The 26,485-nt window shown below is 41.4% G+C and overlaps 1 protein-coding gene across 3 annotated transcripts in view; it reads right to left on the reverse strand.

The window, feature by feature from the left end:
- Positions 1 to 26,485, reverse strand: part of KLHL14 (kelch like family member 14) — a 60,876-nt gene that overhangs the window by 32,974 nt on the left and 1,417 nt on the right. For all 3 annotated transcript variants that reach the window (XM_063168161.1, XM_063168149.1, XM_063168140.1), the window contains exons 2-3: positions 25,293 to 26,275; positions 11,169 to 11,290 (exon numbers count right to left, since the gene is read on the reverse strand). In XM_063168161.1, coding sequence (XP_063024231.1) covers positions 11,169 to 11,290; positions 25,293 to 26,230 — 1,060 coding nt within the window. In that variant the 5' untranslated portion in view covers positions 26,231 to 26,275. The remainder of the gene's footprint in view (positions 1 to 11,168; positions 11,291 to 25,292; positions 26,276 to 26,485) is intronic.

The following is a 26,485-nucleotide window of genomic DNA, read 5'->3' on the forward strand; positions in this document are numbered from 1 at the left end:
ACCTCAAAGTGGTGCAAGCACATTTCTCTCTCAATTTTTCCTTTGCTGCTTAGCCCAGGAGGAACATTTACCATCTTCTAGTAAGTTCTGGAGTCAAACCTTTTTTTCAATCCACATATATATATATATATATATATATGTGTGTGTGTGTTTTGAAATTACTGCAAAATAATTGCAGTCCTCTAGAGAGAGTCTATAGATAAACTCTTTTACCATCTTCTAGTAAGTTTTAGAGTCAAACCCTGTTTTCAATCCACACACACATGTGTATATATATATATGTATGTGTGTGTGCGTGTGTGGTGTGTGATTTGTAAGAAATGTAAAAGAAACTTTTCTGATTGAAGTGACATGAAAGGAATGTCAAAGAGCTGCAGGATCAGAAAGAAAGAACCAGATTTGGTTTTATTCTTGATTATAGACTAACAAATATATATATATATATATGTATATAATATATACACATATACATACATATATATGTATGTGTATATATATATTTAAAATAATCAGAACTGATATACATTAATTTCATCACTGCAGAATCATCACTTGCATTTACTTGCAGTTTCTGCTCACAAGGAAACAAGCTTGATTTAATAGTTTGAGCCACAGCCATCTCAAGAGTTGAAGACTTCCTCCCCCCTCCAAATTAAAGCTAAATAGTGTGCATTAAATACATTATCTACTTGTAATAAAATGGGAATTTTTAAGATGATTCAGTCACAGATAATTTGTTGCTGCAAACGACAGGCTTGCATCAGCCACTGGCCGCTCTGAGCGTTTGCTGAGCCCAGGGAACGCTCGGGTAGCTTACCCACTCCATGGAAAACAGATGTTTGCACCGTGGAAAAGATCCCTATTCCCTTTTGTGGCCTTAAGGATCCTGGGTGGGATCTCCCATGCCATACAGCCGGGGTGCTGAGCTTGCTCACCCACCAGAGCCCTCACATGCCGGTTAGTCCAGGGCACTGCAGCAGGAAACCAGCCACCATTCCATGCCAAAAACACAGCCCCGTGTATTGCACACTCAGCCCCCAAGAAGCCATCAGAGCAATTCTCCAGAACAGCTCTGGAGGGGGCTCAAAGGCACCCTTTTTATCAGCCTGGGGTGACCTATTCACAAGCAGAGGCAGCACAGCTGTGGGGCTGCCTTTGTTGCTCTTGCCGGGCAAATACCAGAAAAGACCACTTGTCTGGACTGATGGGAAGGCACATGTTAAAGCAATTAATTAATTTGCCCTAAAAGATTGAGGCCAGGCCAGGATTTGTCCCTTTCCCAGTGTTCAGTCTGATTGTAAGCAATGGGACTTCCACCACTTCCCATGGGAGATTATTCCACAACCTAATAGATCTCAATGTCAGGAAGTTTTTTCCTGATATTCAGCCATAATTCATATCCATGAATTATGAGCTACTGTCGACATCACATCCATTGAGGCATTCCTAGAGCCTGCTTCATTTAAAATTATATGCTCTAGTTATGCAGGGTTTCTGTGTACTAGGGCAAAATGCTTTTTCTGCAGGTTAATTCATTACTATTCAATTTGTTAACACTTTTTTTTCTCGGTGTGAACAGTCATTCTGCAGTTGCATACTCTGTATAGTAGCACAATCCCCATTTGGGAGCAGAATCACAATATATAAATATGACAAAACAACACACCAAAACCCATCCCTGTAAAGACATATTAGTCTGCTCCTGCAGATACTCCAGCATTCAGTTAAATCAAAGCAGTAGCTCACACAACACCTGGTATGAGACAGAAAGCTCAGAGAAAACCTTTCTCAAGTATGTAATAAATTTTATTTCTGTCTTAAAAAGGGGGAAGGTAGGGGAATGGGGGGGGGGGGGAAGTAGGGAAGGGGAAAGGGATGGGAAGGGAAGGGAGAAAGGAACTTAAGCTGTGAGAAAAAAGAGGAAAATTGAAAAGAGAATGACTTCCTATAAACAATGAGCCTGTACAACACAGTAAGAACATACAACAGCAAATTAAGTCAAGGATGCAAAATTTTCACTTCTTACCACTAAAGCACTTAGAAAAATGGAGAAAGCTAAAGCAGGCTTCAAAAATCTGTATTGCAAATAATTGTGTACACTTCTGAGAAGGAAACTGCCTTTTAATAACATTTGAGAGGAGAAAATTCATAAAATGTACCAATCTCTCAAAGAAATCGGAGGATTTCAATGAGAGTTTTTTATTGTTACATTTTACCCAGCTAGAAGAGTTCTGCCATCCTGTTTTCAACCCATTTTACATAAATGCCACATTAGCCACTGGAAAAGGGAATGCTTTCCAAAGTAAGAATCTAAAAACACACCTGAGTTCATTTTCATCTCCATACATGCCTAGTTCCCATTAATGCTACCTAAATCCCAGAGCAAGTAGGTAAGAATATACACACAAATTTTACCTGGAATTAACTAAAAACCGGAAAGCAAGGAGCACTGAATTTGCAGAGTGACATATAATTTAGCGTTAAAGTTATTCCAGATGGTTGACTTTTTTAGAGACAGTGGCCATTTAGTATTGAGGGGCCTACACAAACAGGTCTGGTGAGAACGTTTTGGCAAGGTACAAATGATGTGACTTTATTGAAATTTGTATCTAGCCAGGTGGGACACTTGCTTTGGACACAAGACAGGACAAGGCAGCTGCCAGTTCCTACTGGACCAGATGTGTGTACATAGCAGACAGACAATGCCCATAGGCTGAGATGGACCCAAAATGTTGCAGAGCCTCTAGGGCAGCATTAAGCCCATGTATCTACATTCTGTAGATCACCTGGTGAAGTCAAAGCAACCTGTCACTTGTAGCTAGGCAGTTTCTGGTTTGCAGTTAGCCTTGCAAAGCTTGACAAAACTTTGTTTGGTGGAGCTGTGAAATCCCCCTTGGGTCATACGTGAAGAATTCACAAGCTAAAAAATTGTGCTCTAACTGCAACCCTCTTTCACAAGAGATGTTGAGAAGAGAAGGGATGTTCTGATGTGACTATAGTTTTGCCAAAACATTTGAAATATTTTTTTCATTTTGCCTTGGAACTAAGCAGTAGAAGTTGCTGCAAAATGGAACTGTCATCCTCAAGCCATCTGTAAAGATATGTAACTCAAGTAGAAAGATGACTTGGAAAAAGGTAAGCTCTGTGATCCAGGAAGAAGGCTTTGAGTCAAAGGTTCTGATGCCCTTGCAAGGGTGTAGCAAGGAGTGGCATCTCCAGGAGCCAGCACCTTTCTTTGTAAGATGTCCCCACAGCAGCCTGACATCGGCATCTGCTGTGAAAATGGCACCAATCATGGGGTAACTCACATGTCTTACCCCTGCTGCCTTCTCACTCAGCTCTCCACTGCCTCAGTGCCCTGCCTGAGGAAGGGGCACTCCTCAGTGTTTTGGAAGGGGGTTGTGCCCTGTTCTCTCATCCCCCTCAGGTTTTCAACCACAAAGGGTCGTGCTGAGCACAAGCAGGGAACAGGACATTGAGGTAACACTTATGGACTCTCCCTGGAAGTAGCTGTTTGCCAATGGCATTTTTGAGGATGAAGATGAGTAGGTATCTTCAGGCATCTTTGTATATGCAAGAGGAAATGAACAGCCTGGTTTCCACACAAGTGGGTGTTCACAAGTTCATAACCAAAGACAGAGAGCAGCCAAGAGAAGCTGAAAGACTGTTGAGAGCTTTAGCACAAACAGACTGAATGCAGTGAAAAGAGTTGTTTCAAAGATACACCACAGCAAGATGTGTAGGCACTGGGAACACAGGAATAGAACATTATCCAGAATTTACAACACACCACATTTACAAGGCACAGGGAACAGAAGAAACAATCTAGTAACACTTGTGTAAATGGAGAAGCTGACAACATTATAATCAAAAACAAAAACGCGCTGAAAGAGGGCTGACATTTCTTGAAAGTTATCTCAAATGGCAATGCAGAAGAAAATAATATTTAACACATCAATAAAGCAATAATTGTGAGAACCTGCTACGTTTTCACCCACTATATTTTACTCATTCTCAGACTTGTGCCTTGCTCTTAGACACGCAGGCGTGCGCCATGAATGGCGCTTGCACAGCTGAACTCCCACGCGTCATCCTCAGAACAGGAGCTGTGGTTAACCTCTGCTATGTCACATGTAGAAAAATACTCTTCACTCTATTTCTGTTCCTCACTTCTATATTCTTACTTCCCTGTAGGTGTAAAGCATGTGGTTTATTGGCAGTGTGTATGACCACCTTGAATTAATCTCCTAAATCCAGGCTTAAAGCTGGATAGTCATACCAACCAGCCAAGTTTTCTGTGTGTGAATCTTTCTTCCTTTGTGACTGTATTTTCCTGCTTCTGAACCTTTTAAAAGGGTCTAAGGATGAAAAATATAAATGGAATTTATGTTTTAAAATTAGCTTTCAGTGCAATCTATGTGTTTCTTTAAGGAGGATGCATAGAAACATGTACATACGTGCACATGTACATCTTCTACATACATCTACACATTTACTAAACCTGTCTAGTGGGTAATATAAAGACTACTGGCTTAGCAATATGCTAATGCTTGCTCAAGCTTTTCAATGCAGTGCTGAAACCATCCTTGACACAGCACTGAAGCAGAAGCTGCAGCATCCCCAACTGCTGGATAAATGGAATAAGAGAGATGAAATTTATCAGGGCTGCCAAGAAGTGCTCATCAAGACACATTTTTTGACTAACATAAGTGTGCACTATTCTCACAACTACAATAAGAGAAAAAGAAGGAGGGGGAGGAAGAAATTAGAACAAGCATTTATCAAGACAACCTGCCCATCTGATTTAATACATTTTTTGCAAATATCACTTCCTTTATTCAGTTACCAACTGTTTTGGGGTAAATTGAAGGAGAAAACCTTTGCTTCTAATATCATTCTTCAAAAAAGTAAAAGCTTTACAGTGATTGAACGTATTTACTTGAAAGACACCACATTTCCAAAGGCACAATGTGTGCTAGGCATCTAGTAGTACTCAAGCTGACACTTAAGCCTTTGAAAATTTCTTCCAAGAGCCTCTGATGTGAGCTATAATCATACTGTTTGTCTTATAAGTAGCCAACCTGGAAAATAGAAAACTGGAGTAAACACTCCAACAAATGAAGGATTGAGAAGTTCTCAGAGACTCCAAAGACATTTCAGAAAAGGAGGAACATGAGTTTTGTTATTAATTTCCTCAGGAAAGACAAAGTATCATTCAGTATAGGAAAGGCTGATACAACTGAGCACAGAACTGCCAAAGAAAACATGGAAGAAAGAAATATGACCTATTCCAGCAGAAACAATGCAGGCTGGGGACTGGAGTGACCTGGGTTCTCTATTGCTGACTTTGAAGTAAACCACTCTACCTTCCTTTCACTTGACTTCCCTTTGGATAAAGTACATAAATAATGATGTTCAAAGGGTTTTGAGAACCATCAGTATGGCTTAATGCTGGCTAACATGCAAAAATGTTGGTACTGAAGACAGAGGACTGCTGCACTGTCACAGAACATATTCAAGGGAAATTTAAAAAGTCAAAATGACAGAAATAACATATGTTGTATTCAGACCAGACTACCTGCAGGGCACTGCTTCATGTAAAAATGAAAGCACAGCCAGCCTGGGGAAGGAAGGAAAAGATGGACTGCCTTTATCAGAGCATCAAGGGTGGAAAGGTTTCTGACTGCTCATTATGGTCAGAGAATCAGATGAAGATGACAACTCTTTAACATTGTGTGATTGCTGCTGGCAGGAAGAAGGGGGATTGGGAAGGAAATCAAGGTGCCTGCTTCATTGTTTGTCTTTACACATGGACCAAACACAGCTGACTTAAACATACCTAGCAAAGGGCAGGAAGGCCAAGACAAACAGAAAAAAAGACTAAGGGATAACTAGGGAGAAGAAGAAACCTGAAAATAGGTGCTGATCATCCTGACTAAATTCTCCAGTCTGTCAAATTTCTGGACATTTCCCTGTCTTTCCCCCAAAAATATGAGACAGTTCTCATTGGACAATGATGTTGGCTTTTATGCTGGATTAAAATCCAAACCTAGTGCAATCCCTAAGCATAAATGCATTATGGCCCTTAGATATATTTGCCATTATTGTGAAGTTCACTGAATTCTCTCCATGGTTCACCAACATGATGTGGTGAACTAGGGAAGTTAAGCAATTTTACAATTAACATCTTATTGAAAAACAAAGTACTGATATGAAAACAGTATCTGCTGCAGCTGCAGCTTCACATGGATGGAACATGCCATGTAGGAGTTCAGTAATGCTTCCAGCACTTTACCTTTTGTGCTTCAGAGAAAAAGGAATTTTAGATTGAAGCAAGGAATCTCTGTATATCTAGAAACCTATAAGACCCAATTTCTCTTCTAGTCATCACTTCCAATCAGACAGATGGATAAATTGCTATAGAAATAAACACAAAAGAACCTCACCTAAAACAATGACTGCATCATTTTTATTTATTTCTTGCATTCTCTGTTCACACAGCAAGAAATTTAATTCCAGTTAGATCATTCTCTTGTGATACTTTTTTCTTTCATTTAATATATTTTTAAATGCTTAGAAGCATTATGACAGAAAAGCATGTATTTTTTTGCCCTGGTTTATACCCATCATCCTTACCATTACAACAAGACAAAAGCATTAAAGTAAAATTAATCATGTCAAAAGATTTTAGCAAAAAACAAGGGAGACCATGCATAAAGCATCGCTTTGTCTAGTGTGAAGTCACGCTCTGATTAAAAACATATAATGAAAGTGAAAGTAATACATCATTGCCTTAGCAGTAGGGTTTTTGGGAAAGCTATGCAATTCTGAACACAAAAAATCTTTATAGGCTCTGGATTTTGCAATTGTTATAGAATAACTCTAACAAACACAACATTGTTTCACTTCCTTAAAGTTTAATTAATCTTAAACGTTGCAGTTAAAACAAACAACGAAAGGAGTTATAGAATTAAACACAATTAGACTCCTGGCAGGACCATAACTGGTAATTAAAACCAAGCAGCAGTGGCTGGTTCTGAGCAGTGAGGTATGAGGTGGTGACACAGAGATCCCCCTTCTCCCAAAGCCCCACAAAGCCCCACATCCAGTAAGTAGTTATAAAGACTACAAAATATCACAGAATAATGAAAACCCATTAACAGAGCAGAACTTTTGCTGTTACTGAGGTCTGTCACACCCCCTTCAGCAGTTCCATTTGTGTCACTGGGCAAAGGTAGCCTGTTGCTGCTACGTGACCTATGTAGTACCTAGCTAAAAAGTGAACAGTGTTTGGGCAGATGTAGGCTGGCCTGAAAAGAAACCATGCAGTGAAGGTATTTGCTGCACTTTATCATAAAGTCTATAAAAGCTTCAACTTTGTTCAGGCACAACTGTGCAATAAGTGTTTCAAATTAAACACCAACATGCACATTATGATGTGCCTAATATTATTTATAATCTCAGATTAAGATTGTGGCCATATCAAGCAAAATTAGGTGGTAAAAAATGTTTGTAGAATGCCACTAACTTACTCCTTTCTTTTCCTCTTTATTCTGCCTCTATGTTGTCAACATATAAACAATAACTCTCTGAGAAATACCAGATAGGAAAAATACACAGTAATACTAGACTGTGAAAAATCTACCGATCCCCTGAGCCATAGCATTCTTGCCTATAGATGATGACATTAAAAAATTGGAAATGGGTGCACGCTTCCCCTCCTCTCCCGGGTCTATGAACAAGGCAAGTTGTTTTCCTGATACCTTTCGAATTACTCCCATTAGTACTGATGCATTTGGTGCTTTGGCTATCCAGGCAGAGAGAGGTGGGCAGGATCCCCTGCCAATAGATCTAGTCTTGTCTAGGGAACAAAATGAGATTGCTCCTGTGCTGAGCTGTCAAACTCGATAGCTCGTGCTGTTCCACCTGCACCCACCCTCTCAGCTCCAGCTGCAGTGCCATGGAGCCAGTAGTTCCTGATGGCTGATCTTCTCCTTCTCCTTATGCATCACACAAGGCAGGACACAGAGCCCTAAGCAACTGAGTGCTGAGAGTGAGCCACTCTCCCTGCTGAGAAGGCAAAAGGAAACAGGCCAGCAGCTCCCTCTCAAAGGGGTCTGCAAGCCCTGAGAGTAACTGCTGGGGCTCCTCTCAGCGGACAGTGACAAGACGAGATTCGGGCTCCTCTCATCCACCTCCTCCTCTATGGCCCTGCCACTGCACCCAGGATTGAGTGTTTGCTCCTTTCCCACCATCCCTACCCCCAAATGCCACTGGCACAGAGAGCAGAAAATGAGGAATGCAAATGGGTTTGGAGGAAGGGAGGGGGACTTTGTGTGCACACTTACATTGGGTCAGTAAGCCTCTCAGTGCGAAATGTGGCATTTTGTTGGTGTGTGGGGGAGCCTATTGGCAGCCAGAAGGTTAAAGAAAAAACTATGTAACAGGAGAAAATCAAATACACCTAAGGCAATAATAAAATAGAACATCTTGAAATACCAGACTACAGGAACTGAAATTCTTCCCATCACAGAACCTCATGAGCAGGACACAGCTTTTGCTCTGTCCCTATTCACTGAGGAGCAAACCCATCATTTGCACTGACAAATTGAGAATGAACTGCAACATTGGGACTGAAAGTACTATCTAAATAAGAAAAAAAAACCAAAGGAAAAAAAATCTTCTGCCTTTGCTGCTGATTGTATATTTCTGATAAGACAACAGTGGATTGAGAGAGAGGTAAAAAGGTAAAGAAAGAAAACTCCTTCCTAAATTGCAAAAAAAATACATTATAAATAAAGACAGAACTATGTCCTTAAATTTACACCCCCCATAAATGTCACAGTATGTTGATAGTACACCATGGCTGCACTGAGCTACCACTATGTTTTAAGCTTGTACAGTTTGTTGTGTTCCCTAAGACTTCTCAGTCACAGCTCTTCAAGTCCCTGCACTCCTATGCTATAGTTCTTCAATGTTTCACAGAAAGGACAGAAGATCTACTTGGACTTACCTCCCATTCTCTCATAAGTCTGAAAAAAAAGGTGATACTTGAAACTCTTATTTCAACTCGTATTTTTTTTTTAATAGTTATTGTTACCATTTTGTAACAATTACAATCTTAGTAAAATATTTTCTAAGAAAGTATGCTTGTTAACATTTTGTCTTTTTCAGTATGAAAAGACAGGTGTTCTCCTCTGTGTTCTTCAAACTTTAGCCCAGGCCAAGAGGACATCCTTTTCTGGCAGGCTTTGCAAGAACAGGGTTACTCATGTCAAGAGAGGGCTCTGTATTTGGCAGCTGTTGCCTCAGCCAGCACTGGGACAGATCCTGGGACCTCCAGGATTTCCAGTGCTGAGCAGTAAATGCTTGAGCCCAAACTTCCAGGGCTGTAACAAATGCCTTGGTTTTAACCACAGGTTTTAACCACAGCGCAGAATGTTACGTGCACTGCCACAGTGGAAAGAAAACTTTTCTTCCCTGTTTCTAAAGGTAACACAGAAAAGACTAAATTCTCTACATAAAACTATCCTGAAACATCTCTCAACACCACCACAAACAGTTGGTCCAACACTAGAGATGCTGGACATTTTACCAGAGCATTAAGGTATCCTGCCTCTGGGTAGTTTCCCACATTCTTGGAAACTGCAACACAATGTAAATAACCAGGAGCTGAGTAAATTCCATTCTTACAAAATCTGACAATCTACAGCTAGTTAAGACTCAAGAAAAAAGCTTTTTACTTTAATTCAGTAGAGAGTTCAGATCTTGAAGCAAGAGATCCATTCCTTCTGCCTCTCCTGTTGAGCCACTGGATTAGACACAGCAAATGAAAAAAACACCTGCCTTAGGCAGTATCATTGATTTTTCAATGACTTACCATCTTCAGGATTTTCTTAGAAGTAGTTTACAGAGGTGGGTATTGTAACTCATTATTCTGAAAAATGTGAGGCATAATATATTCCCTAGCACAGATGCTATAAACTTTTATAATGTACACTTCATATAACCTTTTTTAATTGTCATTCTTTTACAACACCCTCAACTATTAGTCCAGGTCATCTATATGTAAACAGTCTTTATGTGGCACACCACTTTGTAAAAGGCTCCTTAATCTACCATGGGAGAAAATCAGTCTACAAGGGCATTATTTCAAGTCCTGCATCATAGTAATTAAAAAAAAAAATTATCCTAATTTTGCATGTAATATTAATGTGGATGTATGCCATTACAGGGCTTTGGATAAGGGAGGAGAAAAACATTCTGTAAAATGTATTTTACTGGGGGAAAAAAAGAAGCAGGTCTAATAGGAAATCCAGGTTTTACCAGTTGTCCAGTTTTAGAAGTATGGTTTTGATTTATGGATCAAAATTGCTCATTTATTATTTTATCTATACTGCTTTGGGCAATTTTGACAGTTAAAATTTAGTTTTATTGACCAATGCAGCCAGTTTAGCCACAAGGGGACTAATGCACACACAGCCTGCTGCACTCAAGAAGCTATGATTTGATTCCATGACCAAGTCATACTGGGAATCACAACCAACATAACAATAAGTTCCAAATCTCGATGCTCGAGGCAAAATACTTACTCTAAAACCAATCCACTATTAAAAGAAGGTGGGAAAGAATTTTGTGATAGCAGCCTCCATGCACTGTTTATTGTAGCTGATATATTCCAGCAATGCTTCTGTCAGCAATGGACGCAGGGTAGTACAGAGGAAACCTTTCTTTAATGATTGTGGACAACAGATAAAGCTGGAAGAAGGAAATGAAAATGCAAAACAGAATCAAAGGTGTGCTCTAGTACTACGGCTTACCAGGGATCTGACTCTTGAGAAAAATGTCTTGAAAAAAATGCCTTTTTTTTTTCCTAAACCAGATTTTATTCATATATACATAAATATGCATGGGTTCATGTTGCAGCTTGAAAGACTTACAAGTTTACTTAAAAAAAAACTTACTGGAATGATTTTAAGCCAATGTTAATTTAGGCCTATCCTATTATAAAATTAGCATCTTCTGCAATCTCAATTTATTGCTCCATTGTGAAGCCCCTTGTGATACATAAACAAATCTCTGAAGAGAAACAAATCAATAAAGTGTCTAATTTGATTAACCATGTTTTTAAATTCATCAAGACAACTGTACAAAAATAAACCACTTACTTGTCAGTATTTTCCACGTCTTCTTTTCATCATCATAATACTGAACCAAATTGCTGGGTAGCCGGTCAGGTCCGGGAGGCAATCCTCCAACCAATAACAGCATTTTCTTATTGGAACGAATTCTTCACCCAAAACAAGAGGAAAGATGAACAACCACATTACTGAGGAGTATTTTTAGTGGCAACAAAATCATAACCATCAAAAGAATGTTCATTGCTTGCAGTTTTCTATTTCATTTTTTTGTGTTTCTTTTCCCAATCATGTCTCAACAATTTCTTGAACCAAGCAGAAAAATGATCAGAAAAGCTGCGTATTTCTCTACTCATGGAATAATAAGCTTCCTTTATGCAATTTGTTAGAGGTTCATTCTAGAACGACCTTTTTCTTATATTATCCCTTTAAATCATCACTCTTTACAGCTGAATACACATGAAATGCTCTGGAGTTGTACTAAGGTTAAGCATTAAAGTTGCATGTCAAAAATCGTATTAGTCAAAATCATTATTATAAGCCATTCTACACTCAAAGAACCTTGAAAAAATTAAGGTTATGCAGAGAGTTTGTGAGCCAACTCTTTAATCACACACTGAACTTCAGATATATAGTTTAGTACAATTAGCAGCACTGGGCTAATGGTTATGGGTTAAATGCTACTTACAAGCACTTTTGTTTGTTTAATTTAGTCCAGACTCTTGCTTTCATTCTCCCCCCCGGCTCCCCCCCTCGTCTCTGCTCTCCCCCTGTGCACCACTGGCTATAGCAACACCAATTGGTAAAAATGAGACTGTGATGTTGTTGCGAGCCTCCCCAGAGTGGAGCCCTGCCAATGCTTGCCACTGATCCAGCGGCATGAACCTGCTCAACTGTGCAAAGTCACTCTAATTCCCTCCCTCTGTTTTTCTACCTTCTCCCCCAGGGGGCAACCACTGAAAGGAGTGACTACCCACTCATCAAGAGCTGGCAATTCGCTGCTATTAACCGTGACCGTGATTCCCAATCTGCCTGGCAGTTCTTAAGAACAGGACTGCAATGTCTCATCTGCAGTAAAAGTGGTTATCTGCACCCTGGCCTCCGATGCCCCACCTGATGAACGTACAATTTCTCTGCAGCATGGAGGGATTTAGCACAATTGTAAGTGAAAACTGGAGGGGAGGCACAGACCCCCAGATGAGCCCTGATGCTTTAATAGTCACTTTGCATATAATTGAACTTTCACCAGTTATACTCCGCTTGGGTGAGATAGCACTGAAATAAAGGTCTAGGCTCAAAATGTTCCTGTAAGGTAGGAAGGTGATGTAGCCTGGAAAACAGCCATCCATGTGAATGACTGTGCAGCGGGACCATGCATTTGATGGAAAGCACCCTTGTCAAACACCATTTTTCCAGGCATGACAACACCTGTGTAGCACTCTGTGTGTCAGTCTGCAGCAAACACCACGGCCAATAAAGGCACAGAACACCAGGAACCAAAGCCTAGCACCAGAGATGCTTGTGGTGGGGTCAAAGCACCACCCAGGAGCTCCAAGCTCAGCAGTGAATTCCAGCAATGGGAGCTTTGCAACTGAGGCACACTCTTGGCTTCACTTCAGCTGCTGCCTAGAATGTGTGCTGGTGACCCAGTGATTCACATTTGTAGCAGAACTGCATCTTCTTTTGAGAAGAATGGGCAAAACCAAACTAGATTGTGCTGTAGACATGCACCAACCACAAGGACCATCCCTCAGGAAGGGAACACACAGCTGAGGGCTTGATCCACACAATGCTCCAGAATAAAATCTGTCAAATGTCTGTCCCAAAGACAACTATAGACTACAGATACATCTATGACAAGGATGGCCAGGGAACAATCTGGCATATGGCCTTATCTGTTTTTTAAACAGATCTAGCACTCAGAGAAGGTCATGAATTCACAGTGGATGAAACAAAACCCTCAGTGCAGGAGCAGGAGTTAAACCATGGGGGCAGTGACACTGTCCCACACTGTCCTACCCCTTGATTCTCTCCCGACTTGGGGAGAGCCCCTGCAGTCCCTCAGTCTTTCTGACAAGCCAGCCTTGGATGCCTGCACTGCACCTGCTATGTGCTGTCAATGAGCACTGTTACCTGCCCAGCAGACTGTGGCTCTGTAGGATATCAGGAACCATCTCATGATCACTGTCAGCACAGATTCCATAGTGCTCCAGGGAAAGCTTACTAAAGCACTGCCAGCATCTTATAACGTTCAGTCTCCCCAGTAAAGTTTTAATGAGAGAACATTTGATGTGTTCTGTGCAACATGGGAGTATGATAAACTGGTTTTGGTATGAGTTAGGGATGACTGCACACGTAACAAGTGGCAGAGCAAACCAGAGCCATAAGTCAGTTATGCATGACCATCCCTAACAATAGAGAATAAATTGTTTATTCCAGCCCTCCTGTGTTGTATGTTATATCACAATCAACTCCCTGTGCATTGTAAAATTCAGAATGCCCTTGCAAGGTTTACTTGATAAAGGAGTTTATTTTGATTTTCATCTTTCATCTGTAAAACTCCCTTCTAACTCCAAAGCACTGTGAAAATCCAATGAATGGCCAAGGCTCAATAGTTAAGGTGAAGAATGAAATGTCAGATATAACTCTGAGTTTCCAGACTTTGGCAGTTGCAACTATCCTTAACATTACTTTTTCAGCCAAACAGCCCAAGAATCTACTGTTTACTGAGAAGGAGCAGTGCTGCTACATTGGTATGCTTAAAAAATACTAATTTTTGAAATATGTTTAAAATGGGAAGTAGCAAGAACAGAGACTTTTGGTAAAAGTTCAGTAAGAAGTGAATAGTCAGCAGTCTCTACCAAAAGCACAGGGAAATTTCACATGGCAAAGAAGAGATGGGTACTTATACCCAAAATATCTAATTCATCTGCATTGAGAGCTCTTCCAATGAACTAAGTAAAGATAATACAGTGGCTAAAGACATGCAGGTTTTAAACTGATATGTCTCCTTGGAGCCAGATCCGGTTTTAAGTTTTAATGTGAAATGCTGCAATTTAGGTTTTGAGAAATATTTTCTTTATTATGTTATATTTATGCTTCATATTGCACTAAGCAGTACTGTTAGAATCTTATAATACATTCTAAAATATGAAAAAGATGTAAATGGCCACTTATATGCAGAAGACTTTTCCAAATATTAATAAAAATGTTATTCAGTGAAACACTGTGATGAAGACAGGATTCAAAAATATGTGTAATACATTGAGCAAGATAAAGCTTCCCCCTCTCATGTGTTATTACATGCTTGCTATTTGGATAAGTCAAGATTACAATGTGAAATGTTCTTCATTATATATGACACACTCTTTTTTTTTTACAGTCTAATATTCTATTCAGTTAATGCTGTGGTTCACAGTGTCTCCAGCAAGGATTTTATGATCACCTTGTGTTCCATTAACAGTAGTAGGTCTTGGTCAGGGAAGGCTAAGCTGTGGACAGGCAGGCTGTCATGGCAAAAAAGTTGAGATAAATTTATCTACATGTTATCTTGAAAGCATTACTTACATTTAGACTCTAAAACTCTAGTTCTTACTGATGAACATGCATGTGTTGTTATTATTCTGCACACACTTTGCAGTTTCTGTTCGGCTAAGATTTTAAAACACTTAATTCACCTTAATTAAGTTCCTGGGTACCTCATGTGGTGTGAAATTTATTTTGTCTACTTACAAGACTGGAAACCAAAGTATATTTCAAAGTCAACATTTTCAAACTTGTGTAGTTTCCCTCGAGCACACAAACCCAGGAATCTGAGCACTCACAGAAGTGGCTTCATTTTCAGAGATAGCCATCAACATAACTAAATCCTACTCACTTCAAAGGCAGCAGCAGATGCCCATCAGCTCTAAAACTCAGATCACCAGTCCATGGTCTAAACTAACCATGAGTATTCATGGCAAGAGAATGAGCCCAAGAGAGTTTACAGATTCACAAGAAATTGGTAGAAAAGGCTGTTGGAGACCTCAACACTCCTGAAACCACTCCTACTCTTTTGCAACCTTGATGGCCTCATGTTAATGGAAAACGCATGAATGGGAAATACTCTTCTTGTACATTGTTTTTCTTTATTAACATATCCATCAATCTTGCACTGGTGGGTTTTCCTTATCTGGGCAATTAGTAGAAGTTCATTCTACAAAAGCTGGCAAGAAAACAAGCCTCGACAACAGGTTTGCTCCAGACTCTTCCAGTTTTTAAACAATGCTCTGCCCTCTGTATTAGGGAATGCAAATAAATGGCAAGAATACAACCATGAAGTGGCAATCCTGTGGTTCTTAATGCATCCAGTGTAGTGTTACACATCAGAAAGAGAAAGGCATCCTAAGACATACAAGTGATCATGATCACCGGTGAAAAAAAAGAAAAAAGAAAAAGAGTATTCAACTATACTTTTCTCTTAACTCAGGGCTATGGTAAACCCAGAAGTCTGGATCATTAATTATCTTTTCATATAGGCTATCACCATGGCTTTGAGTATGGGTAGCTCTTCAGAGCAGGGACCTGACAGTGCTGACCTTAAACACAGCCAAACAGAACTCCAGGTGTTCGCCCACTGAACTCAAGCACAAACAAAATCAGCCATAAGAGCAGCACAGCCTCAGCAAGGGCAGGTGAATGCATGGTGCATTTATCTACATCCTCATATCTCATTACATCAAAGGATTTGAGAAACCTGAGTCTGACAGTGACACTGTCAAAATAAGTAGCAAGAATCTCAGAAAAGGGGGCTGTGTTAACCTGCAGCAGAAACAAATTATTTCAGAGTGGTTTAAATACTAACCTCCAGGTAATACAAAAAGAGATACATACTATCCCAAGCAACATTTCAGTTGCCGACCTTTTGTTTGTAAACACCAAAAACTTAATTTCATCTTCAGAAACCAGGATGGTCTTTAGCAACCCTTTTCTTCTCAAAAGGGATCTGAAGGGATGCTGTGTTCAACAAAAAATGTAGTGGACAATCTAGTTTCAGTCTGCAAAACTGAACAAATGTTGCAAGCATCCATTTCCCCGTGACTGAAAAAAATGTTTTGCTATCGAGAACATGGGATGTGATCTTCAACAATTACCTTCCCAGCTCCTGGATGGGCATTTCAGTGCAACAAAAGTGTCATATGAAAACTGCTTATTTCAATGGATTTTGGCTTCCATAGCTGACTGCAAAGATAGCCATGATTAGTAACACATGTTTAATAGAGAGGAAATCTAATTATCCAGGAGTTTAACTATGAACTCAATGAAAGCCATAAGATTCAATGTAAAATTTATTTTGGACAAAGGAATTTTATGAGGTTTTGTCATCGTATAAAATGAATTAACAAACATCATAACCTATAGGTGAATAGGCATCTAGAATCTCTACCTAACCCTACAGCAGTGCTAGGGGAAGACCTGAGTTCTCACAGTCAACAGACCAAATCTTGCTTAATGACTTTCCCCTTATGGATAAAGTACAGACACTAAAAACATCCTGATTTTGTCAAAATGTAAGGCAAGATAAAGTCTCTTGCAAATGATGACCAATAATTTTTTTAGTTCTTCAGTTCAAAGAATTTTCAAAAATTTCCTGAATGTATGGAAGTTGCTTTATGAATGAATTTTTTTGCCTCTTCTAATTTGCACCTATTGCCCCAGGCACACTAGAATGAACGTGAAAAAGCTTTCTAGAAATACTAAAAACCTGGAAACCAGTCTTATCATGAAGATTTTGGTTTTCATCTTTTCATTCTCCATGTAGGCAGGCTTGGCAGAAGACCCCAGTTTTCATTGCAGCAGAGCTCACAGTAATGTTCACTGAGGAGGATGCTCATTTAATACATGTTGCTGACCACTGACAGAATGAAGTTTAAGAAGACAAATACTAAGCTGAGAATGATTTGCTACAGACATTGATTGTTGGTTTCCTCCTCTGAATCTACTCGAATTTTTTTTTTAATTTTGTCCAATACTTTAAAAAAAGCATAGAAAAGAATAAGTTAATGTTTGCTTTAACAATAATCATTCCTTTACCTTCTAAAAGCAGAAGTCTAAGGGTAAGTGAATATTTTACCTGGCAGGCCACACTTAACTGTTACAGAGTTACCTTACAAGTTAAAGGTTCCTTCATTTCTAAAGTTGCCAGGTAATTTTCCATCTCTTGTATTGAAATAACTTAGAATCTGTTTGAAGCTCTGAAAATCCCATTTTTCTTTCTGAAACCAAGCCCACTACTGTTGATCTCTAAGTTAATACTTAAGAGTTACCTTCCAGCTCTTAGCTGGAAGATTTTTTGAAGTCAATGTCCCTTCCTTTTTGGGGTAAAAGCCTCTGATGTAACAGGTAGCTTAGCAGTAACAACTATCCTGGTAGAGTGACACCTATCCAGGGCTCCTTTGGAAAAAACACAGAGGAGAGTGCTTCTCATCTTTGCCTCCTTGCACTACCAGATCTGAATGCTGAAGATATCCTTACTACTTACACACTGAATATCTGGAGCATTGCAAGGGAGGTGAATCCAAAGGAATGTTACTAGCAAACTGGTGAATGAGACACAAAATCTCCTGTTTCATGAATCTTCTTGGTAGAACTATTCAAAGATTTTCCTCACTGAAGGAAGTTCTAAAAAACCTTTAAGTAATTATCTTTATCCTGAATTAAAAAAAAAGAAAAAGGAAAATGTCAAAGCTAAATGCTTTTGCAAATTGCTTCCCCTCCTCACATCATTTTGCTTGGCCTTTTTTTGAGTTTGGTTTGTTGGCTGGTTCCCTTTTTTGGTTATTTTGGGTATTGGGTATTTTTCGGTGTTTTGTTTTGTTTGGTTGGTTTTTTAAAAATTTTTCTGACAGAGGTTGTAAAATGGAAATGCTTTATAGAATACTTCCAAATCATCAAATCATCTTTTTAATTTTTTGTTCCCGAGGAAATTTCAACTAATTTGTTATTTTTTGATGTTCAGACTGTAAAGTCAAGAAAGTCCTTTTCTATTTGATTCTGTGTCTGATGTCCACATCAACAGAAGGTTGACACAGCATCAGAGGCTGTGTTCTTTCCAGCTGAGGCTCCTTTTCCTTAGGAAGCCAAAGGAAAGGAACACACCTTGCTGCCAGCTCACTCAGGGTATGACTTGTTACCTTTTCCACTGGTTTGTTTGGGTTTGTTTTTTTTTACTGAAAGGCACCAGTTGGGGAATACAGGAAGAACCAACTGTGGCACCAACTTCTATTTACTTCCAGCTTCACTGCAAACCGTCTGCTTCCATTGAACTTGGCAGCTGACAATATTTGCTCAGTTTATTGTCTGCTTTCCAAGAATACAGCAAGTGTTGACTACTAAGTACTAGGCATGACAGTCTTTAAAGAAAATTTCAGGGAGGCAGCAAATATGAAAAATGATGCCAGGAAGTATCTACCAATAGTTTTCAACTTTCCATAGTCTTCAATTTCTTTAGATGATCCTTTGGTAAACGTGTAATACCAGACAGAATCTGTTTCAACAAAACCAACATGAGAGATACTTACAGAGCAGGGGAGTCCAGCTCAAACCCTTCTTTTAGGATTCCTACTCCCTGCTCAATCTTTCCAGGCCACACTGAGCAAAGGATAATTACAAACCTTGCTCTGATTTAGAAAACATATTGTATTTTTAAAACATAGGAGTTGTTTGAAAAGGTGAAACAGTGTTTTTTACAGATTATATCAATTTTTTCATAACATGAGTTTATCAGAACCAAAGCTTTTCCCCGGCAAACTATTTTCTGTTGATTTTACGTTCTACATTACCTCTCCCCACTCCCCTTGCCCTCCAGGCTCCCTGTGCTTTCTCTTCAAGTACAAATCCAAACAATTACACCATCCCAGCTCTGTTCCATTTACTGCTCAGCAGTTACAGACTCAGAACCTCCATATTCTTGTGCTATAAAGAAAAAACTATCGTGACCCCAGGCCACAACATGCCCTCTAAGACCCTCTCCCTTCTATCTCTTCTCTCCACACAAACGGGATGCACATCAGGCAAAGAGTGAACAGAGAAGTCTCAGACCAGTAGCAGACATACATGTCTGATGCTCACCATGATCCTACAGCACTCCAGTTGTAAAAGGCACACTTTAAGCAGAAATCATTCCAGGAGGATTTTGTCTGAAATGGGACTCCCTTGTCTAGAAGGTTCTGCACCACTCGTGACCTACGTACTTCCCAACAGGACAGAGAGGGATTGCGTTGCCAAAGGATGGGCAAGAACAGCACAGGAACTCATGGCTGACAGCTCTGCTTTTAGGAACCTGCATGACTTGTAAAGCTGCTATATAGACTGGCATGGGTGGTGGAAAGGGGCATTTTTGCTCCAGCATTTGAAGAAGAAGTTTCCATTTTCAAAGGCACTTTGTCATCAGTGTCATCAGAGTGGCTTACTAAGATTACTTGTTTTCAAACTTAGTTTAATTTTCCCTCTAGAACAAGCTGTTATGAAATACAGTGAAATATTTCTCCTCAGAAAAAGAGTTTGGAGATGCAGATGCAGGTATTTGAGGCTGCTTCAAGTGCTAAAAAGGCAGGGTGACAAAGCCAAAGAGGAGCACAGTTCAGCAAACTGCAATGGCCTGTAAAGATCCAAGCACAGAGGTCTGGAGCAGTGGGGATTGTGTGTGTGACATTGGGAGCCTGGTGGGAGGGACACTCAGTAGCTGGGGTAACAGAGGATTCCAGAGAGGAGACAGATAATGTTCAGTAGATGGGATCTGGGGAAGAGCCCTACCACCTAAGGACATGAATCAGGAGGGACTGCCAGTTCACAGAGGACACAATTCCAAGGTAGTGCCTCTGACTGGGAAACTGGCTGGCAGGGCAAGGACCTGCACAACGTGCCTGGCAACCCCTCTTCACCTGCAGCTGTTGGAAAGATGGCTGTCCATAAAAAAGGCTGTTAATGCTCTTCATCAATTATGTTTCTCCTAACAAATACTATAACTGATCCAAAAAAAATGGCTATCATCTCAGGGATGATATCACCTTGCAGCTCTCAAGGATTTTACCAGCCAGGACACATGGGTCTTTAAAAAAGGCTTCCAAGGACTTTCCTGACCCACAGCAGTCCTTTTAGGACAGTGGTGCTCCCTCTGTCCATAATGTGAGCTCCAGGGCTCCCACCCTTTTGGAAACTCCACATCTCTCCACTAATACTTCAGCATGAGCTTGTCTCCAATGGCAAATGAATGCACATGAGGCAGGTAAGGAAAGTAGGTGAGACTAACTAGGATAAAACTGACTACAGGTCTGTGGTTCACTACCCCCCAGCCTCTAATGTGTCAGTCTCCCTTCTGCAGCTCAGCTGAGAGAGTCCTGGCACATGTACAATTTCCTGATATTAATTCAGGCACATAAAAACTGATCCAAAGCTCACTAAAATAAACCAGAGCCTCACATCCACTTCATCCATACTGCAATGCAAAACTCAATAATTCATATATATTTTAGGATGTGTTTTTCTTATCAGATGTAAATTCAGGATCTGTAGTATTTCTCACTTGCAATTAAACGTGAATATTCGTTAAAAATCCAAATATTGCTGTTATGATCCCAAAGGGACAGGTAGGTGGTTGTAACCAGAAGACAGAGTGCATTTCAATGAAAAAACACACACTTTTCTTACAACCACCAAACATGTCCTGCTGAGATTCTACAAAAATCTCAGTAGAAAAAGAAGTCAAATTGAACTACGGTCTGTGAGATTTGGAGACAAATAGTGTATGCAAAAGGAAATTATTTAATTGCCACGGGATGTAGCTGGTTTCTTCAAATTTTTAATCTCCTCTGTAGAAAGTAAAACAGACCAGGCATATATGCCTTCCACACAAATGCCACTGTCTCACGCTGTTCAGCACCTTACATTTTCCTTCTTCATCTTCCTTCTGAATGAAAACTGCTCATATCATCTTCATCACCTGTCACTGTTTAATTTGCTATCACTTTCACTAATATTGCCTACCTTCAAACAGTCTGGATGACACCCTCTCTCCACTGAAATGAAATTTAAAAAAAACAAACAAACAGCAAACCAAACCACCTCTACAAGTAGCTTTAGCAGGATCAGAATTTGCACTTTTAATCTCCCTAAGGTCTAGTAGTCCAGGGAACAAAAGTATAAAAAAACAGCTGGGTCTGTACATGCTGGGACTTTGCTGAAACCATAAAACAGCATGGGTAGGCTTAGCCTTCTTATCTCTTTGTCTCCTTATTTCCCCTCTTTCCTCTTGTGCTCTTTAATTCTGTATTTTCTGCCTAGGACTATTCCTATCTTATGTCAGCTGGTTGATCTCCATCCATTTTTCCTCCCCCAAATTGGAAAAAGCTTTTCCAGAAACTGCAATACTCAGCTGCCATTGACAACAGATGCTGTTTCTGCCAAGAATTAGTGTTCCCCCTTTTGTTTCATTCCCTATCTTCCTTTTATCTGCCTGGGTCTTTTTTCTTTTGCTAGTTTCCTTTCCTGTCTGGTATCCTGTCTGGTATGTATTTTTACATTTTTCTCCTTCAAAACTATTCTTCTCTCATGTCTTCCCTGATTTGCATTGTCCTGTTTCCACTACTTATATCCCATTTCTCCCCTGGGGTATCTCAACTCCTTTTTTTTTTCTGCATTTCCCCCTCTCTCCCAGTTTTACTTCCTTCAGTGCCCTCTGCCTTCAGGTATGCAGCTGTATTTGCAGCTGCTCTGCCCGCAGATCCTGGGAGGGACAGATCAGCCCAAACACCCTTTGCTGGTGAGAGGAGCTGCAGGTGGTAATGCTCTGTCCCCAGACTTTTAAAAATTTGAAAATACCTATATTATATAAAGTACATACTATATATTATATAAAGTACATTATATTACACAATAAAGCACAGTGACATTTTAATCAACTCAATACTCTGGTGAAGATCCGAGAGTCAAATAAATGTCTGGAATATGAACTTTGCTCTATCTAAATAGATTTTCTTCCCAGAACTACAGAAGGTGATACAGCACAGAGCTACAGTGTCTCTTTCAGGGACAGACAAACATAATTTAAGCCTAATGTTCAGGGTCACTCACCCCACTCCAAGCTGAAATCAACTATGATATTTCCTAGCGACACCAAACCTGACTGTGTCTCCAGAGGTTTAGCAGCAGCTTGCATGCTGAGGCCCTGCTGAGGTGAGGATCACTGAGCCAGCAGTATTTCTAACTTTGCTTAGAGTTGAGCACCTGATGAGATGCCAAATCAAACCCAAAACACTTCATACCCTGTGTGAAGCTCTTAACCACAGAGTGCACAGCAAGGCTCACAACTCAGGAACATAATTCCTCAACTTTTTAAATTCTGATCATTTAATTGTTGCACCTTGAAAGTTAATTTTACAAAATTCATCAGGACATTGAAGCATTACCTTCTCTTAGGAAATTTCATTAAAAAGCCCTAGTCTTTCTGTAGGTAAACAGTGTTTTTCACTGCAGCACAAAAGACAACTCAGGTACTTCTTAAAGCCAGCATTACTTGCACTGCAGGATCTGCATTTGTGGCACAAACATAAATACCTTTACTCACAGAGCATAGACTGGCTCCTGTTAGCCCAAATCTCTTTTTCCTCCAGGCCTGACCACAGGACTAACTTTATAGTTACATTTCAGAGGGAAATCAGTATATTTTGAGCTTCCCATTACATTTATTTCCATTAAGAAATAGAAGTAGCCCTGATGCCAAGGTACTCCAAAGTGTGCATATCGATATATAACATAGGTGTTTTTTTCTGAAGTAGCTTGTTTTAAAAAAGAAAAAAGTTGTTTTTAAAAAGGTGGAAAAGTTATTGGCAAATTCTAACACTGAGTGCAATTCCCATTTCTTGAACATGCAGGAAGCAGGTGGTTATAGCACTGGGCTGCTTGCATTTCTCACCAACCCTTACTGTACTGTGCAGGAGCTATTACACTGCACAAGAGGAACAGTTAATCTCTTTATAAAGACATGTGCATCTTTGGTGAATGACCTTTCATTAAATTCCAAATTACCAAAGTCACCATTACTCACAGAAAAAAGTAATCAGAGTTTTGAAGTCTTTTTCTGTGTAATAATTTTTATGTATTTGCACATGTACTTCACTGTTAGTTACTTTTAAGATTTCCTTCTGGAAATTAGTAGCTTAAGGAACTCTTTGCAGATTTTCTTCCTTAAAATTTTACTGAATGAATGTTAACCTGTTAAAATTGCTACTTTAGAAAAACTATGAGTAACAGAGAAGACAAATCTGGAAATCTCTGTAGTCTTGAATGTTTCTTTTTTTCACTCCTTCATGTTTAAGAAGGCATTTGTACACCTAGGCAGCCTGGCAAAATCCTAAAATGATTAAGATTCAAAGATGGGCCTTTGTGACCTTTATGAATTTCCAGGAATATCGTCCAAGACCGAAAATGAAAATAGAACAATTTCATTCTGCATTACTAAGCATTTCAACATCTCCAACACTTTAACATTTGGAGTAAGTTCTAATGCCTGCTTATAAATAAATCTGAACGGTTTTGCTCCCATTTCACTGCCTCTAAAGAACCCAATCAACAGAAGCTAGTTATTAGACACACAGTAAAGTTGGGAAGGTGACAGCATGTTTTCACCCACTGTGGTTAAGGGTCTCTGAAATACCACTGTCTGCACAGACATGCAGACCTATTACAAATAAAAAGAGAAGCATTTGTGGTATTTGGAGTCTCCTGTAAGTCATTAAGTGCAACTAAGACTCTCATCTAGGACTACCTAAAGTGCACTCCCTTTGTGTATGCTCCTGCTTAAGGGGAAAGCAGCTCCCAGCACCAGCAGAATCAGATTCTTGCAGCATCCATGACATTTGTAAGCATTCAGTGGTCAGAACACCACTACATATCCTTCAAATGACATGGACCACTGAAGCTGGAAAGGTATCTCCACTGAACCACGCCGGCTGGTATCTCAGCAATCCACCAGGACACGAGCATCAGCTTGCCCCCGGTGGCGTGCAGAATCTTGCCTGAGGAGTTCCTGGGGCTTGCATTTTTGAAAGTCATCACTTTTGAGTGTTGAAATGCAAAGGGTAGGCACCAACTTACAGCAGTGGCATCTCAGAAATACTTTATGCTGCAAAATAGTTGTATTTGATGTTTTTGATTTCAGAGTGAGAATCAGTTAGACAACAAGGTGATAAGCATGACAGAACACTAACATAGTGAGCTAGCCAGAAATAATAAGAGGGCACACCATCTCCAAAGTTAAACCATCTGAATAGTGCCCATTACATAGAGTATAAGAATCCTGTGCATTAATGCAAATAGAGTGTATTATTTAAAATATTTATTAATGTACCAGTTTCTTTCTTGCTGCTGTCAAATCATTAGTAATATGCACCCATTAGTTGAAAAGCTTATAATAAGCTGAATAATGTGAAGTGTGGTTTGATTTCTGTGCTACCACACCACTGTATTATACCAACACTAGAAGATGGTATTATCTTTCCATCTGTGAACGAAGTACAAACATATTTTAGAAGAAGATAAACAAATTTTGGATATGTTTAGTCCTTGTTAAACTATGTGATGTGCACTCACTTCCTAACACCAACCTCATATTGTCAATCTTTGACATCATGATTCATTACCTTATTAAATGAAAATAACTGACATGTTGTAGGTGTAAGGGCTATGAAGTCACAAGTTTCCACGCACAAACAGGGACATCACCCCACCACCAGCAACATCAGGGTGTGCACAGATGATGCAGTTATTTATGAAAATAACAGATGTAGGACTTGGCTATTACAGTTTAAAGACCTAACTCCTTGTTAAGGAATAACATTGTGGGAGAAAAGAATTATTAATTATAGTAAAAAAAAAAAAAAATAAAATCCAGATTCCAAACGCGCGGGTGGCCAGAGGGCCGAGGGGAGGGGACGGAAAGTTTGGCGGTGCAGGGGGCGGGTGGCTCGGCCCCGCCGCCGCCCCCCTCCCGCCGCTGCGGCCGCCCCCGGCCCCGGCCCCGCGGGGTCCGAGCCCGCCGGGACCCCCCGATCCCGCAGGAGGTGCGAGCCCGCTCCCGCAGCCCCCGCGGGGCCCGAGCCCCCTGCCCGCCCCGCTCACCTGCTGGCCAGGCTCTGCCGGCAGTGCTGCCTGAAGGGCATCAGGTGGTAGTTCATGGCGTCCAGCAGCAGCTTCTGGCAGACGGGGTCGGTGCGCATGAAATCCACCGACTGGACCCGCTCCACCAGCTCCGGCGCCGGGATGAGGGCGAAGCGGAGGCGCTTCATCAGGTCCGGGGCGTACTGCATGCGGGTCTCCCGGTCGTGCTCCAGCCAGAGCACGGACATCTGGAAGAGCGCCAGCTCCGACTCGACGGGGGGGGGCAGCGAGTCGAGGAGGGCGCGCATCTCCTCGAAGTTGAGCAGCAGCACGTCCTCCACCAGGTACTTGTTGGCCAGCTTCTTGGTCTCCTCCAGGCCGTGCAGGGCGGCAATCTTGCACACCTGCTTGTAGTTCTGCACCGAGATCTGGTCGTTGAGGAACTGCACGCACAGCTTGGTGACCTGCGGGATGTGCAGGATCTTGCTGACCGACAGCACCTCCTCCACCGTGTCCAGCGAGAGGGTCACGTTGGCCGTGTACAGGTACTCCAGCACCAGCCGCAGCCCGATGGACGAGCAGCCCTGCAGCACCAGGTTGTTGATGGCCCGCGGGCTGGCCAGCAGCTTGTCCTCGGGGGAGGAGGATGGGGTGCCGGGCTCCTCCTGCGTCTGCGGCGGCGGCGGCTCCTTCGGCGGCCCTCCCAGCCCGTCCTGGGCGCCGGGCCCCAGCCCCAGGGCGTGCGGGTGCCCGCCGCTCCCGCCGCCGCTGGAGAACAGGGATCGGAAGTACTGGGAGCAGGAGGCCAGCACGGCCTTGTGGCAGTGGAACTGCTGGCCCTGGGCCGTCAGGGTCACGTCGCAGAAGAGCTGCTTCCTCCACAGCAGGTTGAGGCCGTGCAGCAGGTTGTCGCTGTGGCTGGGGTCGAAGGTGGAGGTCCTGTCCCCGGATCTGGACATGGCGAGCGGCCTCCGGCACACCTGCCTTTTAAACCCTCCTCCAACCTGGGCAGAGGGGTGGGGAGGAGAGCGGGGTGGGGGACACACGGGACGACACAACAATAAACACAGAGCTTTAGAGGCCCGGAGGGCGCATCCCGGCGGTGTGCGCAAGGGTGGCGAGGGGCGCAGCCGGGGGACGGACTCCCCTCTGCCCGCCGAGCCGAGCCGAGCCGAGCCGAGCCGCCCCCCCGCCCGGGACACGGACGGGCTCGC

This window comes from Melospiza melodia, chromosome 1 (assembly GCF_035770615.1).
Source record: "Melospiza melodia melodia isolate bMelMel2 chromosome 1, bMelMel2.pri, whole genome shotgun sequence".
In the NCBI taxonomy this organism is placed as follows: domain Eukaryota; kingdom Metazoa; phylum Chordata; class Aves; order Passeriformes; family Passerellidae; genus Melospiza; species Melospiza melodia.